Genomic DNA, 17,586 nt, shown 5'->3' with positions numbered 1-17,586 from the left:
CTCAGGATGAAAAGGGGAAAACCACCCCCATCGGAAGGAAGGTACCAGGGTTGGTGCAAAAGTTTGGGGGTGACCCAAGAAATTACCAAGCCTTTAAGACAGAGATGCAGTATGCCCTCAATCTGCAGTTTGATGACTTTGCCGATGAGGAATCGAGAGTGGCATTTGTGATTGGGCATCTCGAGGGAGGGGCTAGAGACTGGGTGAGGCCCCTGATGGCAGCGAATAATGACGCCTTAAAGGACTTGAGAAAGTTTTTCCTCGCGATGGACTTGATGTTTTCCAGCGAGATTGAACAGGGGGTGGTGCGCAGACAGTTGATGGCGTGTAAACAGGGGAATCAGTCCGTCCGAGAGTATTGGATACAGTTTACCATGCTGATACATAAATTGGGGTGGGACCTGTCTGCGGAGCCAATACAAATGCTTCATGAATCACGTCCTGGGACCTTTGCTTTACAAGAACTGTGTAGCATTCTTAGATGACGTGTTGGTGTACTCAGAGAATGAGGAGCAGCATGTGCGAGATGTCAGGGAGGTACTAAGCAGGCTGCAAGCAAACCAGCTGTGGGTAAAACTGGAGAAGTGTCAGTTTCATACCAAAGAGGTGGAATTCCTGGGGTACCGTTTGTCAGACAAGGGATTGGCCATGGATCCCAGCAAGGTCCAAGCGGTACTGGAATGGAAGACACCCAGAACCAGGAAAGACGTGCAGAGGTTCCTGGGGTTTGGAAACTTCTATCGGAAGTTCATCAAAAACTTTGCCCACTTAACGGCTCCCATCACTGATTGTCTCAGTAGTAAGAAGAAATTCGCCTGGACGGAAGAGGCGCAGCAAGCGTTTGAAAAGCTAAAGAAAGCGTTCGCGTCGGAAGAACAGCTTTTGCACGTGGATCTTCAGAAGCCGATGAGGGTAGAAACGGACGCATCTGATCGAGCGGTAGGGGCGGTGCTTCTCCAGCCAGGAAAAGATGTGTCGGACTGGAGACCGTGTGCCTTCTTCTCGCGGAAATGGAACAAATCCGAGAGGAATTACACCGTGTACGACCGGGAATTGCTCGCCATTCATGAAGCTTTTCGGCGGTGGCGACACCTGCTGATTGGAGCACAACACAAGGTCCAAGTGTGCACGGACCACAAAAATCTAGAATATTGGAGAACAGCCCGAGTACTGAACCAGAGACAAGTGAGATGGGCACAAGAGTTCTTCAAATTCCATTTTGAAATTTGTTACGTACCGGGCCCGGAGAACGTCAGGGCGGACGCTCTCTCTTGAAAACCAGAGTGTTTAGAGGGGGAGGGAGCGCCCGAGGAAAGGCATATCATCCCCAAGGACCACTGGGTGTGTGGGGCAGCATTGGTGGGGCAAAGAGAACTGGTAGAGGGAACCGAGAACGATGAATACGCCCAAGATAAGCTCAGAGGGCTCAGGGGAGCTGGAGAGAACACAGGGGGGTTTGAGGAAAAGAACGGGGCGTTGTATTACAAGGGGGCACTGTACATACCAGAAGGGGAACTGAGGGGTAGAGTGCTCAAACAATTGCACGACAGCCCCACCGCGGGGCACTTTGGGCAACACAAAACCATGTGGTTGGTTACCAGGCAGTTCTGGTGGCCAAAGGTGAGGGAAGATGTACGGGAGTATGTAAGGGGGTGCGACCGCTGCCAGCGGGCAAAAGGGGAGAGGCTGGCACCGGCGGGGTTACTGGAACCATTACCCACACCAGAACGGCCATGGGAGGCAGTATCCATAGATTTTATGACGGATCTGCCAAAATCCAAAGGGAAAACAGCAGTCATGGTAGTGGTAGACCTATTAACCAAGATGTGCCACTTTATAGCCTGCTCACATGCGGTCACGGCAGAAGAAACCGCAAGGTTGTTTGTAAAACACATTTTCAGGTTGCATGGCGCCCCCTTGAGGGTGGTCTCAGACCGAGGGAAACAATTTACTTCCAGGTTCTGGAGGAAGCTCATGAGCTTACTGCACGTAGAGGTAAATTTCTCGACCGCCAGACATCCAGAAACCAATGGGCAGGCAGAAAGGACAAACAGTATTCTACAACAATACCTGAGTTGTTATGTGAATGACAGAGAGAATGATTGGGTAGAGAAATTGGCCCTGGCCGAGTTTGCCTACAATAACGCGGAGAATGTGTCCACGGGAATGAGTCCCTTTTTGGCCAATTATGGGTGCCATCCTAGGGCATTTCCAGGGGAAGGAGGGGAAAGATGGAGCGTACCGGCAGCGGAACACTTTGTAGAAGAAATGGAAGCAATACATCGTCAGCTCCAAATGAATTTGGATAGGGCCAAGGAAGAATACAAGAAACAGGCAGACAGGAGCAGAAGGGAAGGAGAGACCATAAGGGTGGGGGACCGGGTGTGGTTGTCGACACAAGGGTTGCCATTCAAGGGCGGGTGTAAGAAATTGAGGCCCAAATGACTGGGACCCTTTGAGGTCATACAACAGGTAAATCCGGTGGCCTTCAAACTCAAGCTGCCAAACAACATGAAACTGCACCCAGTATTTCATAGATCATTACTGTCACCATACCGAGAGGGTCGGGAGTTTGTGGGACGTGAGGGTGAGGTTTCCCCGGTGCCGTCAGTAGAAGAGAGGGAACGCAGCAGTCACGTGGCAGAAATAGTCGATTCCAGGTGGAAAGGTAAACAGGTGGAGTATTTAGTGGCATGGGAAGGGGAACCAGAGGCAGAGAACACATGGGTACCGGCGGAAGCGGTCAATGATGAGGTTTTTGTAGAAACGTTTCATCGCAGGTTCCCAAGGAAACCTCAGCCCGTGACACGATTCTGGAAAGAACACTTCGGCACCACCGACGAGGAAGAGGAGTTCGAAGGGTTCCCAGAATCAGAGCCGGGAGAGGGAGAAGAATCCGATGAGGAAGAGTACTCGGGGAGAAGGGACAGTAGTAGGTGGAGGGCAGTTTTCGAGTCATCCGAAGATGAGGAGGATTCTTTCAGGGGTTTTCCATCCTCACCACTCGTAGAAGAGGGGGAGAGGGGGGGTGAGGGGGGCCCTGGAGGGGAGGTGGATGTCAGGGAACTGCCATCGGAGAGTCAGCTTTGAAACCTTGGCAAAGCTCTGAGGGATTCAGCTTTTACGCACAAGCAGCTCATTATCCCATCACACCTTGGATGTCGAATGCCCTGGAACTTGTACATTTTGGCTCCCAGACAATAAAAAACCGAGAGTGAGTGTTCCTGTTTTCGAACAATTTTCGGAAGCTGAAGGTCCAGTGTGGTTTCCGCAGCTTCCGATTGGCTGCAGGGTGCTCCTGTGGCCAATCGGAAGCCACGTCTTGGTTTTTGAACAGTTCTGGAAGTCGAATGGACTCCTGAAACGCATTCTGTTCGAGAACCAAGGTATGACTGTACTGTCAAAATAATTCAGCATCCTGGATTCACAATTGCTACAAACAGGCGGCGGCGGGGAATATTAAGTGGTCCACCAAGACCCTCAGCAATTTCCAAGTGGTCCACGGGGAAAAAATTGGGGAACCACTGGTACACTCTGGATTCTGCTTCTGGGAAGGATTTCAGGCTAGGAAAGACCTCTGCCTGAAGCCTTGGAGCTTTCCAGTTGCTGTTCTGGGCTAGTTCCTAGTCCTGTAAGCTTGACTTCGATAAGATCCCCCTGTTCTTATAAAATGCTAAGTGTAGCAAGGGGCTTAAAGAGAGGTGTTCTCAGAGACTGTTCTCCACCTCCAAAACCCCCTTCATCCTCCAAGCCTTTTCTGGAAGCAAAGTACAGTGGAACCTTGGTTCTCGAACATCTCTGTTGACGAACAATTTGGAATCTGAACGCCGAAAACCCAGAAGTATTTGCTTCCATTTTCGAACGCACCTAGGATCTTGAACGGCTTTCCGAGGCGCGTTTCTCCATGTTTTCAATGGATTTTGCCAACCGTCCTTTGATTCTCGGGTTTCGAACATTTCTGAAGTCTAACGGTCTTCCAGAACGGATTACGTTTGAAAACTGAGGTTCCACTTTATATATAATGGCTGCCTTTCAGTGTATTTTTAGGATACTTTTCATTTCAGTAATTTTACATAGTTCATCCGCACCATGGGCCCAAGTAATAAAGGGAGATTTCAAAACGATGCTTAAAATAGTGGGAAGAGCTCTGTGGCCTTTTGCAGCTCGGTGTTTCCAGCTGAGAGCCTGACCTCTTTTCAATACAGCTAGCTAATTCGGCATGGTTACCCAACAGCACAAGCCCTGCCCAGGCTTTGCTAGTACCTCTTGAGTCTGACCTCACTGAACTAGCAGTAGGGGAAGTACAGTGGTGCCTCACAAGACGAAATTAATCTGTTCCGTGAGGCTCTTTGTATAGCGGTTTTTTCGTCTTGCGAAGCAAGCCCATTGACAGCTTAGCGGATTAGCACTATTAGCGGTTTAGCGGCTTTTAGCGGATCAGCTGATAAGCGGCTTAGGGCTTAGGAAAAGGGGGGGGGAGGGGAAAAAACCCGCAGGAACTCGCAAGACATTTTCGTCTTGCGAAGCAAGCCCATAGGGAAATTCGTTTTGCGAAGCGCCTCCAAAACGGAAAACCCTTTCGTCTAGCGGGTTTTCCGTCTTGCGAGGCGTTCATCTTGCGGGGCACCACTGTACTGAACCACCCCTACCAGTCTTGTTTCACCCAGGGCAATTGCACATGATGGCAGGCTCTCGCAATTCTGCATGAAAAAACTACATTGTTGGCATCTGTCTGTCTCAAGAGACAATGGAGTGCTCCACCGGAGGTGAAGTCAAACCACTGCATTAGCAGCACTGAAGTGTCCTCCATGGGGCACAGGCCTGGGCAGTGTGGATGGAGGTCTTGAGCTGCCCAGATGGCAAGACCCCACTCTGGCCTCACTGATGTGGTTTGAAAGAAAACAGAGCAATACGCTTGGCACCAGCTTGGCTGCAGGAGTTGCGTACAACTGCCTTAGGGACTCCAGATTTGTGTAGTGTCTACTCCTTAGCCTTCTCTTCTCCCAAAGATAACCTTCAAGGCAGTGGAAGTTTAGGATTAGAGTTTCCCTTTCTCCTAGATGGGTTGACAAGACCCATCTGCTCTACACCTCCCTCTGCAGCGTGTTGTGCAGAAACCACTTTCTTGACCATGGGACCCATTCCCAGGGTGTGGCTGCTGTCACAGGGTGACATTCAGGGTGGACAAACTACCCCAGAAGGAGGATGATATATCCCCCAACAGAGGAACTACTGTCCCCTAACATCCCCCACACTACAAAAGTAGTCCTAAACAGTAAATAAAACATCAAAAACAACCAAACTGAACAATTTCCACACAACTCACAGTAAAGACACAAAAACAACAATAACGGCAACCCCTACCCCCCAGACAAAACCCTCAAATACCCCAGCAACTGGTGGGAAGTTGGGAAAATAGACGCCCCTAAGCAATACAGGGGACGCAGGTGGCGCTGTGGGTTAAAGCCTCAGCGCCTAGGACTTGCCGATCAAAAGGTCGGCGGTTCGAATCCCTGCGGCGGGGTGCGCTCCCGCTGCTCGGTCCCAGCGCCTGCCAACCTAGCAGTTCGAAAGCACCTCCGGGTGCAAGTAGATAAATAGGGACCGCTTACCAGCGGGAAGGTAAACGGCGTTTCCGTGTGCGACTCTGGCTCTGGCTCTGGCCAGAGCAGCGATGTCACGCTGGCCACGTGACCCGGAAGTGTCTCCGGACAGCGCTGGCCCCTGTCCTCTTAAGTGAGATGGGCGCACAACCCCAGAGTCTGTCAAGACTGGCCCGTATGGGCAGGGGTACCTTTACCTTTACCTTTAAGCAATACAGACTGCAGATCAATCCACTCAGCATAATTTCTATATCCTTTGCTCTTTTGGTTCAATTCTTTTTCTGGACCTTGGAGGAGCTGGGAGGCCCTTGAGTTATTTACAGCTGCTGTTAATCTCAAGCGGACATATAGTCCTCCGTACTGTGGCGTACATGAATCTGATGGATTTGGGAGACCTGCTGACCTTACATGGCTGATGCTGTGGGTTTCGCTCTGTTCTGCTGTTGTTTCATTATAATTTGTCGGTGTGCAGTATCAGCCCTGCAGCTGGCGGGGGAAGTGGAGATACGTTAACCTCCCACTCAATCACAGGGTAAAACATTCGTGCAACTTAACATTTAAATTTTGTGGCCTGCTTTTTTAATTATTTCTAAAGCATCCCCCAAATTCACAAAATGCAACCGTTTAATTATAAAACCGTGCAATTAAAATTAAAACCACAAAACTCATGGAGCCGGGTGGAGAATATAGGTGGAAGCAGGCCAGAGAAGTAGGGAACAGGTTGGAAAACAATTTGAAAATGCTGAACTGAACAAAAACAAAGCAGGAACCAGCCATGTGATGGGGGAAGGCGCTTGGCTATCTGGCTCTGCAGTTTTCCTTACGCCAGCTAGTTTCTTACATGCTCATAATAGGGGTTTTTTGGAGGGTGTGTGTGATGGATCAGTGAAGTTGCTGTGGAAACAAGCATGCAATGAACACCTTCTCCACCGTCATCCCAAAGCAGAAGAGTTATGAGACCTACCTTACATTGGACAAATTTGTGATGCTTTAGTACATATATTTGCTCATTTAGTTCTTCTGGGTGTATTGTTACTTGTGAGTTGCCTAGAGAGAACTTCTTTCTATACAATCAAGGGATTCAAGGTTGACTCAGCCCTCGTCTCCTTTCTGAGTTGTAGGTCACTTAACCAAGCCTGTTTTCTCTCAATGAAACATTGAGTTTTTTCTTTGTGAAAGTACCACTTTGTTTCCTGTTCACACGATTGTGAGCCTCAATATGGCAGGAAGGTGTGTGGTGAGAGCCCTGGTCGCAGCAGAGGTTTGCAACCCTTGCTGAACTATTCATCACCTCCAACTCAGCCCTCGCATCTAGTATATATTTTGGAAAGGAACAGGTTTTCATCTGCTTGGATGTACAGTGGTACCTCGGGTTACATAAGCTTCGGGTTACATACGCTTCAGGTTACAGACTCTGCTAACCCAGAAATAGTACCTCGGGTTAGGAACTTCGCTTCAGGATGAGAACAGAAATCGTGCTCCGGCGGCACAGCGGCAGCAGGAGGCCCCATTAGCTAAAGTGGTGCTTCAGGTTAAGAACAGCTTCAGGTTAAGAATGGATCTCCGGAATGAATTAAGTACTTAACCCGAGGTACCACTGTAATCAGATGCCATTTTGAATCAAGATGGCAGAAGAACGGACCTTCCAAAACTTCCCTTATTCTAACCCCTGGTTTCAAAACTGAACTGATACTTTGGTTTCTTAGGATTTCTGGGCATTGCCAGGTATGTGGCTGTTAGCCTTCAGACGAATCTCTGAATGAAGGCAACAAAGGGATGCTTATCTCACTGTGCCTTGTGCATCGCGGTCCTAATAGGCGATGCCTCTTGAGCAGCCTGCCCAGCTCAGGTTGTAAATGTATAACACAAATGGACCGTGCTGTGAACTTGTTTTGAATTCACTACCACTCCCATGAGTCTACCTGCCCTAACTCAGGACCAGAGTCGTGGTGGCGGCAGGTCTGATCCTGCACCCCATGTTTTGCCACATCCTGTTAAAAATAAATATATATATATATATATATATATATATATATATATATCACTATTGCTTGAACTTTCTTTAACTGCTAGTCTTGAATTATTCTCTTTCTGGGCACAGAGTGCCAGCTGCCGCTCTTGTTTCCTTGCAACTGTGTGAAAATCCCATGAACGCCCGTGACCCCTGAAAATGTCGGGCTGCCGTATTAACATCTCTCCATTTATTCAACAGCAACTGCTCCGAGAGATGCAGCAGATGGCCAGTCGCCCTTTTGCGTCCATCAACGTTGCCTTAGAAACGGACGAGGAGCCACCCGACCTCATTGGAGGCAGCGTAAAGGTGAGGGACCACCCTGTAGGAGCACTGTTCCCGTAGTTAATATTCACAGATGCTGTGCTGCTTGACCGGCTTTTGCGAGAGGGAGGCGGAGGAGAGGAGAGGAAGGCAATATTAGAAGTCTAGCCACAAAGAAGCCGTAAACATTCGAAACCCAGCAGGCCTTGTTTTTGATCTAATTTTCTTTCTCCAGGCTGCTCGTTTGCATCTTTCAGGTTACGTTGGTTTAAATAAAAGTTGCAGCTCTTTTTAAAAAGATTTTTTATGCCTTGTAATCAAGAAGGATACAGTTTAATATGCCAGAACAGTTGGTTGGAAATAGCTGTAGGTGCTGCTGAAAAAGCCTTCTTTGCACGGTCTTTCAAAGGATGGGGGGAGGCTAATTGGCTAAGTATTAAGAAAGTCTTTCGGGTACAACTGGTTACAACGGGGGGGGGGGGTCTACACTCGGCAGCAGGTGATCTGGAAAGCTGGCCTGGCAACAGGTGCAATGGGCAGAGGGAGTGCCACTGCCAGACAGACTGCTTCTAGCCCCAGCATGCTGCCCTGTGGCTGAGAGTTGGGGAAATAACTTGGATAACTGCCCAGAAACTCTGGCCCTCAAACCAGGCCTGGACCACGTATCAATGCAAGCAGTCCAGGTAGGGCTGGGAATATTCTCTGGCAGTGGCTCTCCAGGTTCTCCTGCAGCTAGTTGGGCCAGGGATCTGCTCCTGCAGCCGTCCTGGACCCTCCCTCTTTGCTTCCTCTCGCCCCTCCTGCTTCTGCCGCCTTGCTCCTCCAGCTCCTCCTGGGAGATGATTTGACAAGCTGCCACTTTTTCGTCTGCGCCCTTTTCTCCCTGAGCCGGGGAGCCGTGAGAACTTGGCATATGTTCGCCATCAATATGGGAACAGACAGCCCTTGTTCTGAATGCGGAGCAGGGTTAGGGAGTTCATGGATGTACAAGCTATCGAAACCCTCTTAACTTTTGTGTATGCATGTGTGAGAGTGTAGAATCTGTGACTTAAACTGAAGTGGCATGACTTCAGTGGGCGCGGGGATGGTTTGCCCGTCGCTTCTCAGCACGGGAAACAAAAAAGGACCTAATTTGTCTCTCTGCAAGCTGCCCCCTCCCGCTTCCTTTTCCTTGCTCTGCTTGTTTTGTAAGCAGAAGACACCCAGGTGTACAAGTGCTCATGTAACACCTCTGAGTATAATCCCTGGATGGTGTACGTCAGCTGCAAATTGCCAATGTGGTTTGGTCGGGACCCTGATCCTATTTCAGGGAGGTGGGGAGAAGGACTGGCCATTTGGGCTGTCTGGCTCAGGTGCCAGAAACTCTTGGGCTGTGCCCGCACAACGGTTTAAATTCCCAGCTATCTGTGTGTAGGGCTGCATTACAGTGGTGCCTCGCAAGACGAAAAGAATCCGTTCTGCGAGTCTCTTCGTCTTGCAGTTTTTTCGTCTTGCGAAGCAACCCTATTAGCAGATTAGCGCTATTAGCGGCTGTTAGCGGCAAAGCGGCTATTAGCGGCTTAGCGGCTTAGAAAAAGGGGGGGGAAGCGAAAAAAATCGCAAGACTCGCAAGACGTTTTCGTCTTGCGAAGCAAGCCCATAGGGAAATTCGTCTTGCGAAGCGCCTCGAAAAACGGAAAACCCTTTCGTCCAGCGGGTTTTTCGTTTTGCGAGGCATTCGTCTTGCGGGGCACCACTGTATGTGAATATTGTACAAATGGTGAAGGGCACTGCTTTGTTCGAAAATTAGGCAGATTTGTATCCTACCCCAATTTCACGCTCTTGGGAGAGGAGCAGCTTCCACAAGCAGGTTCCTGGCTAATTTTTACACGGTCCTTTTATGCCAATGTGCAAAGGTGTGCCCCAATGGGCACTGTGAGGCACAGGGGAGACCAGAGCCTTATTTGCTGCATTGCAAGAACAGCACTCAAGGAAGAGGGTCTGCTCCGCCCCCTTCAGGCCAAAGGGAAGAATCTCTGGGATGCATCCCTTCTGGACAAGTGGCCAAGGGAGCCATCCACTCCCCACCTGCTCCTTTAGCAGCTCTGTGGCCTATTGCTGCAGCTGGTGGGAATTGTGGCCCTCAGATATTTGGGGCACCATCCCCCCTGCCTCTGGAGTAACAGATTGGGGGGAAAGGAGCTTGGTTCCTCCCCAGTGTTGCCAGTTCTTCTCAGTAGGCTTCCCACCCCACACTGTTCCTTGCTTCCTTGCCACCCAGTTGTTCTGGCAGGGCTGGATCCTGTGGGGAACCGGAGTTTGGAGCACCCCAGAGCTTTTTCTGCATGGAGATGGTGGCTGTGCAGGCAAACGCCACGTGCGAATTGGCCCTCGACTGCTTAACTTACTCGCGGCCCACCAAATGGTAGGAAATGGGTCATTTTAGTCAGCAAGGGTCTCTCACTTTCCTTTTGTGCCTGGCCAACTGGCAGGTCAGATTAAGCTAATTGCATCCTAGGCGAACGTCTTGCAGCTGGACTCATTTTGGAACAGTAGTCTCAATTAGTATATTTCCTGCAGTGCATAAGAAGGAAAAGAGAGAGCGATTTACCCAGTAGGAATGACGTCTTTCTAAGCCAGCGCGTGACTAGCAGCCTAAAGGAGTGCCCCCCCTTCCCAACCACCCCCCTCTTTTATATTCCAGCTAGCCGGTGGGCAGCCATTTTGGTTTTGCATCTGGTAGCCCTTTGCTTCACAAGGGCCAGTGTGGCAAGTTGACCCTCTAAGGCTTATCAGCTTGTTTTGTCATTAGATACCTGTGAAATACAGCTCTCTCTTTTTGGCAGAGTTGCTCCGAATCAGATTTAGAGCTGAGCTTTCTTCATCCACTTATTCCGAGAAGAATATTGCTTTGAAGTAGCTTTTATAATCGGCAGGTGTGAATGATCTAAGATTAGCAAAGCTTGTAAGCTGCTTGGCAATTTAACATTCTGTACTGAGGAAATAAAACCAGATTTCCGGCGCAATCTATCTAGTAGCGTGTAGGTCCTCATGTAATCTTGGAGCTGGGTATAACCAGGAGGTCACCTGGCAGTATGACCCACTGCTGTAAAACAAGACCCTCCCAATGTCTGTATCTGAGCACCATGCACTTTTAGCAAAGCCAATGAGGTCCACGGCCTCAGGGCATGTGGGTAGCAGATCGCTCCAAGTAATCCAAGCGGAGTCAGAAGAGCTTGATTTCCCCCTATGAACACACCGTTGTGGGTCCCTGCCAAACTCTCCCCCCCACCCCACCAAATCCCACCTCTTCTCTGTCCTGTACTGGCTTTCTGTCCCTGCCCACCAGCCAGTTCAGGTCCTTTCTTTCAGCTGGTCTCTGTCTTCATCAGCTCTCCTCTTCTTCTCATTAATTTTGCTGGGAGCAGCCTCAGCGGCTGATGATCCTTCTCTCACTTTTGCTCCTTCTCCTGTGTTGATCTTGATGGACCAAAACTAGACGTGACTATTAAAAAACCCCATACACACACACAAGAGAACATACCATACCAGAGGGATGGTTTTTGGCTTATTAAACCTTTCCCCCTTTTGTCTTCATTCTATTAAAAATTCTACTTCCCCTCAAGCAGTTCTTCTCAACCCCCCACCCCATAAAGGAAGATACAGCAGGGCTTGTATTGTTGCCCCCGAAGAGGGAAGCTGGGAGTGTAATATCCATTGGTCAGGTCACCCTTAATAAAGGTACTGACTATCTGGGGATTGTGGTTTCCCCCCCAAATGGCTAACATTCAGATTCCTGTGTTTTTTGCACATGCATCACGTCCAGTGTGTCGTTCGCAGAATCACACCACCTCCGAGTTTTCAGTGTTTGCTTTGGGGCAGCATTATGAATTGGGTGAATTAGATTCGCCTTGATTTCTGCTTTTTGTAATCTTCCTTTATGAATGCTTCGGGAGGAGGGGAGTGCTGTCTTGAGGATTTTGCAAGGGTTTTCAAAAGATGAGTTGATGATGCAATTTCCCCATCTCTGGAGATCCCCTGGACGCCGTCGCCTTCCCCAAACTTGTGGCAGCAGGGTGTCTCTCTACAGTTTCTCCTCCTCTTCTTCCCTTCCTCTCCCTCCTTCTCTCCATCTTTCCAGTGCCTAGCATGCTGCAATGGTCGCATCCCTGGTAATGGAAGCTCTGGCAAATCTACTTCTCCAGGGTTCCTACATCCTGAGGAAGGGAGGGGGAAACAGAGGGGACTGGAAACCTTGCTGCTAGCTGCAGATTTCGAGGGGGGGGGGGGGGAGAGATCTAGCTGGTAGACAGAAGGGATGGCGGTGACCGGATCCTGCTTCAAGGCAGTATGACCCCAGGCTCAAATTTGGATGTGTCTGGGGCTCACCTCTGACGAAGCACTTCAGACTGGGGGGAGAGTAGCCTTCTGAACTTACGAGTCCTCCCCTTTAATAAACAAAAGCACCCCTTCCTCTGCAGCGTTTTAAAAACATTCCTCTAAGGCTACCAGTTCACTCGATGCAAGCCGTGTCGGTGGGCAGGTGTTGAGCAGATTCTAATGTGCAGGGACATCAGAGCAACAGGAGGCAAACTGTTCTTGGCTTCTGTGTTCCACTTGGTGCCTCTGCTGACATCACCTTGCTTTTTAATTCATGGAAAGGAACACACTGCCCTTTGAACACCTGGCAGGGGGACGCTGTTGCCCACCACAAAGAGCTGGAGATTATGCGGGCAGCTGAGGTGTGCAAAACGGATTAGCTCTGCTAAAATTTCACTTTATTCTAAAAAGGCTCCTTAGATACAGGAGCGGCAGGAGGAAACAAACCTTTGTTGTTTAATGAATTATTTCTAGCTAGCTTAGCAAGGCATGGAGTTACACAGTTTTTGCAAACCTGGGACCAACTTTTCCTAGTAGGTGCAGCAGGTAGGTGTGATGACCTCTGGGTGATTCTGCTCACGTGTCCAGAGGAGGGCAACCAAAATGGTCCAAGGCCTGGAAACGATGCCTTATGAGGAACGGCTAAGGGAGCTGGGCATGTTTAGCCTGGAGAAGAGGAGGTTAAGGGGTGATATGATAGCCATGTTCAAATATATAAAAGGATGTCACATAGAGGAGGGAGAAAGGTTGTTTTCTGCTGCTCCAGAGAAGCGGACACGGAGCAATGGTTCCAAACTACAAGAAAGAAGATTCCACCTAAACATTAGGAAGAACTTCCTGACAGTAAGAGCTGTTCGACAGTGGAATTTGCTGCCCAGGAGTGTGGTGGAGTCTCCTTCTTTGGAGGTCTTTAAGCAGAGGCTTGACAACCATATGTCAGGAGTGCTCTGATGGTGTTTCCTGCTTGGCAGGGGGTTGGACTCGATGGCCCTTGTGGTCTCTTCCAACTCTATGATTCTATGATTCTATGCTCGTAGGGTTTCAAAGGGTGGGGCCGGGATTTCAGCTCATGCATTTTCTACGCTCACAAGTGGGGCAGGGCTGTGAAGGAGAGTCTCTACCCCCATTGTTCAGCCCGGACACTGAGGTCCAGCGTCGAGGGCCTTCTGGCGGTTCCCTCACTGCGAGAAGCCAAGTTACAGGGAACCAGGCAGAGGGCCTTCTCGGTAGTGGCACCCACCCTGTGGAACGCCCTCCCACCAGATGTCAAAGAGAAAAATATCCACTAAACTTTTAGAAGAAGAAGGCAGCCCTGTTTAGGGAAGCTTTTAATGTTTGATGGACTATTGTATTTTAATATTTTGTTGGAAACTGCCCAGAGTGGCTGGGGAAACCCAGCCAGATGGGCCGGGTATTAAATACATACATACATACATACATACATACATACATACATACAACCACTGCATGGGGGGATTTAATGGACATGGTTGGAGAAGAAGTGTGTGGAGGATTTTTTCCCCTGGGTTCATGTTCAGTGGCCATTCTGCATTTTTATTTTTTTTAAGTGTTTGGCCCTGCCTATCACCATTAATTGGATTTGAAAAATGTTAACCCAATTCACTGCTTCATCTGGTGTTTCGCAATACTTAATTAGGACTGATTATCGCTCTCAGAACGAGTATGGGGAATCTGTTTTTTGTTGTTGGCGTCTATTTTTATAAAGAATGTGTTTATCAATCCCTAGACCTTGCGACTTGGTGAATTTATGTGAAGAAAAGTAATGGGGCAGAACGGAAAGTTCCCCCCGAGGTATCTCAGCACACTTCCACGGCATCTTGCGAAATGACACCCCTAAAAAGGGGGCGGGGGAGTGTCAGACAGGCCACCATATTTAGTAGGAAGCTTGGTCTGGGCAGAGATCCAAGAAACCTGTTCTGCCACTGTGGGAGCTGGGCTATCTAGCAAGGCTTCCTGTTCCTGGGAGAGGGAATCAAAGCAAAGGCTCTTGGACCACACTAACAGCCTCTTGGGTGCGGAAGCGGGAGGCCTTCTTCAGCTCTGCGGCGTTAGCCATTCCGTTGAGAAGAGTCGGCATCTGCAGGTTGGGCAAGGGAAGATGAACTCCATGGAGTTCCCCTTCAGTTGTGACTCACCTGATGAGATGCACATTGAGAAAACAAGAGCCTAAGGAGAGATTGGTGGATCAGGCCAACGGCCCACCTAGTCCAGCATCCTGTTCCCACAGTGGCCAACCAGATGCCTATGGGAAACCTGCAAGCAGGTCCCAAGCCCTCTGAGTGAATGTGGTGCATTTCTCATTTCCTTTGCAGAAACAGGGGTTCATACATTACCTGGGGATTAGGGATATGGTGGGGGTTGCATGTTCTTTTAGTAGGGAAGGCTTGTCCTTAAGTATTTCCGTCTTCATTCTCTATTACAAGGAATGCACCTAAACCAAAGTAGCCTAAAAAATAAACATGCTATCGTAACTCTGCCCTGGCTTAATATCAATTAAAATGTTAATGAAGATCATGGACCTGCACATCCTGTAAGTTGCTTGCTTGAACAGCTGGACCATTGGCTTTCTCTCCTTTTCCTGAAACCAGTGTCCTTCAGCCTTAGCTCCTCAGATGCTGTTGGACTACAACTTCCATCGTCCATGACCATTGGCTAAGTTGGCTGGGGATGATGGGAGTTGTAGTCCGTCATCATCTGAAGAACCAAGGTGAAAGAGCACTAATCTAAACCGTGGTGTGGAATGCCTGCTCTGCTCCCATTTGGTCTGTGAGACCCTTTCAGCCAAGCCATGCCCACCTGCCCTACAGGTAGGGCAGGTGAACATGGGATGCTCTACTGAAAGTGGAGTTAGCAGGCTCTGCCAATCAGCTGGTGGGCCTTTGACTGCTTGGTTTGATTTCAAAGGAAAACTGGCTACTTGGTTGCGTGATTGGCAGCTAGGGGTCCTGCCCACCTGTTAAAGTTGGCCCGTAGAGGAGGCAAAGATCCAGTCTGCTTGCCGGATTCCAATTCCCCATCCTTCCTCTTCTACACTATTTATATATACTTGTCTCCTCTTTCTCTTTCCTCTTCATTCTGTCTATTTCTCTATCCATGCTGGATGCCACCATGGGCAATGTATTACTTGGAGTTGCCTGGCACTGCATGCCCATTAGTTCTAGTAATTGAGTTCCGGCAGAATATATGGTGCAAGTTTGTTCTCCACTGCTTTTGTAAGAAAAGAATTATTTTGAACTTTAGCAACTCTATAGGGAGTGGAGATTCCAGGGCACAGGCTGCTGTAAATATCCGCCTCCCTGTGGTGGACAGCGAAATGCTTTGCAGGGACTAATCCATCAGTGTGTTTGTTATCCGTTTAATACTAGAGATGCGTAAAGGCACTAATTTTGGTTTCTCTCTCTGTCACTGCCTTGTTAGGCATTTGTTAACTTAATAGTGACTTTGGTTCCTTCTCCCTTTCTTTTAACATCTTTAGTTTCTGTTTGGCTCAGAAGTACTGCATTATAATGCCTCACCTAACGAAAAAGGCAATAATTGCTCTGTTTAGGACGTCATAAAAAGAATTTGCTTGAAGCTGAAACTTTATAAGCAACAAAACGTACCAGCTGCTAAGCAGAACAGTGTTTTCCTTTCCTTTCCTTTTGTAATGGCTTCTCTGATAGTTTGCTCGCACAAAGACCCAAGTTTCCGTGCCTTGTTCCCAGCTACTTTGCCGTTGAGAACACTGCTACTTTTAATAGATGTTGAAATACAGCTCCTTAGTACCTTTTCGATTTAATTACATGCCCCATTAAAATGAGCTGCTGATCTATCAAAGTGAAATATAGATGGAAACATTTCCAGTTTATTTTCTTACCCTTTCGACCACAGTGTCTTGGAGCCCTGCTAAGTGCATGTTAGACATGTTTCAGGAGCTGCACAGAAGAAACCAGCGTGACATTGCAGAGGGCTAGAGATTTGCGGCATGAGCTTGAGAGAGAAAAATGAATTTCGTACTCAGGAATGCCACCTGTGTCTGTGATTTTTGGGAAATCCTGGGGAGCTGCTGCCAGCCAGTGTAGGTAATACTGAGCTAGGCACACCCAATGGTCTGACCCTGTATGAGGCACCTTCCTGTGCTCCCAGGAGCTGCCTTATACCTGAGGACCTGGGGAACTTACCACCCTCCAAGCGTTCGTTCTGCTCCAACTCCCAGAGCCTGTAATTCAGATGCTCTTTTTCGGTATTACTCTTCCTTCTGCACCCTGCCGTCGCCCTCCTCCCCGGTTATGCAAAGGCACGGATGAACCTTGGCTTCTGCTGTGCCTGCTAAAAAGTATTGGCTGAATTGATTCTTGGAATGTGTGCACACAAACCTGTATTTAACCACGGAGAGATCGCTTAAAGAAAGCTGAGCAAAGATAAATAAATCAGATGCAAGAAAACACAGCTGCTGATTGCTTTCCCTTGACTTTAAAAATAAAAAAGGGGATGCTGCCTCTGTTCCATTCTGTGAGCGCTTCTTATGGCCCCTTGCGTTGATTCTGTCCAGATATAGCGCATCATGGAGTTTGTGGCTGCAGATTGCATTGCGGTTTGGTTGAAGATGAGAGGTCAGCTCCTAAGCTGGCAAAATCAGGTGAAACTGGCATGAAGTAAATTATGCTCTCTTTTCTCCCCCGCAGACTGTCCCCAAACCCATAGCGTTGGAACCCTGTTTTGGCAACAAAGCTGCCGTTCTTTCGGTGTTTGTGAGGTTGCCACGAGGCCTGGGAGGTATCCCCCCACCAGGGCAATCAGGTAAGCAACCACCGTCCTTCCACAGCATGGTGCCCTTCTGTTGTTTTGCAGTATGCTGGAAGTTGTCGTCCAGTAATACTGTCGTCCAGTAACCCCGTCCTACAGCCATTCGATGTCTAAGACCACCCGGCCCTTTTTCGCTTTTCTTTCCTTGGGGCCACTTTAAATGCAACTCATTCCTTTCAGAGCACCTCCACGTGGATGGCTGCTTGTGCCGATTTGCATGCCCGTGTACGGCTGGTATAACTGCATCTGCTAAAGGCATATAATTGACATGTTGTACGCCCCGGCACATGGAAGCAAGTGCTGCTGTCGGTATAGAGGCACTAATTTCCTGCTTCCTGTCTTGTTGAGAGTGCTTGTTGTTGGCACTCGTCTGTCTCGAAAGACAATGGGGTTCACTTCCATAGAAGTCAAATCGCATCATTAGAAGTAACCAAAGGGCGGTTTTGGGCTGCCCAGACCACAATACTCTCCTCTCAACCTTGGTCCAAAGGAAAGCAGCGCAATGTGTTTTGCACCAACTTGGCTGCAGGAGTTGTGGAAAGG

The 17,586-nt window shown here is 48.9% G+C and overlaps 1 protein-coding gene across 1 annotated transcript in view; it reads left to right on the top strand.

Annotated features, from left to right (window-relative positions):
* ATRN (attractin) overlaps nt 1-17,586 on the top strand; it is a 167,000-nt gene that overhangs the window by 141,329 nt on the left and 8,085 nt on the right. The window contains exons 27-28 of the mRNA XM_079990677.1: nt 7,816-7,923; nt 16,923-17,037. Of these exons, the coding sequence (XP_079846803.1) occupies nt 7,816-7,923; nt 16,923-17,037 (223 nt within the window). The remainder of the gene's footprint in view (nt 1-7,815; nt 7,924-16,922; nt 17,038-17,586) is intronic.

The sequence above is a fragment of the Podarcis cretensis genome (genome assembly GCF_951804945.1).
Source record: "Podarcis cretensis genome assembly, chromosome: 9".
In the NCBI taxonomy this organism is placed as follows: Eukaryota; Metazoa; Chordata; class Lepidosauria; order Squamata; family Lacertidae; genus Podarcis; species Podarcis cretensis.
This window is presented reverse-complemented; position numbering and strand designations above follow the sequence as displayed.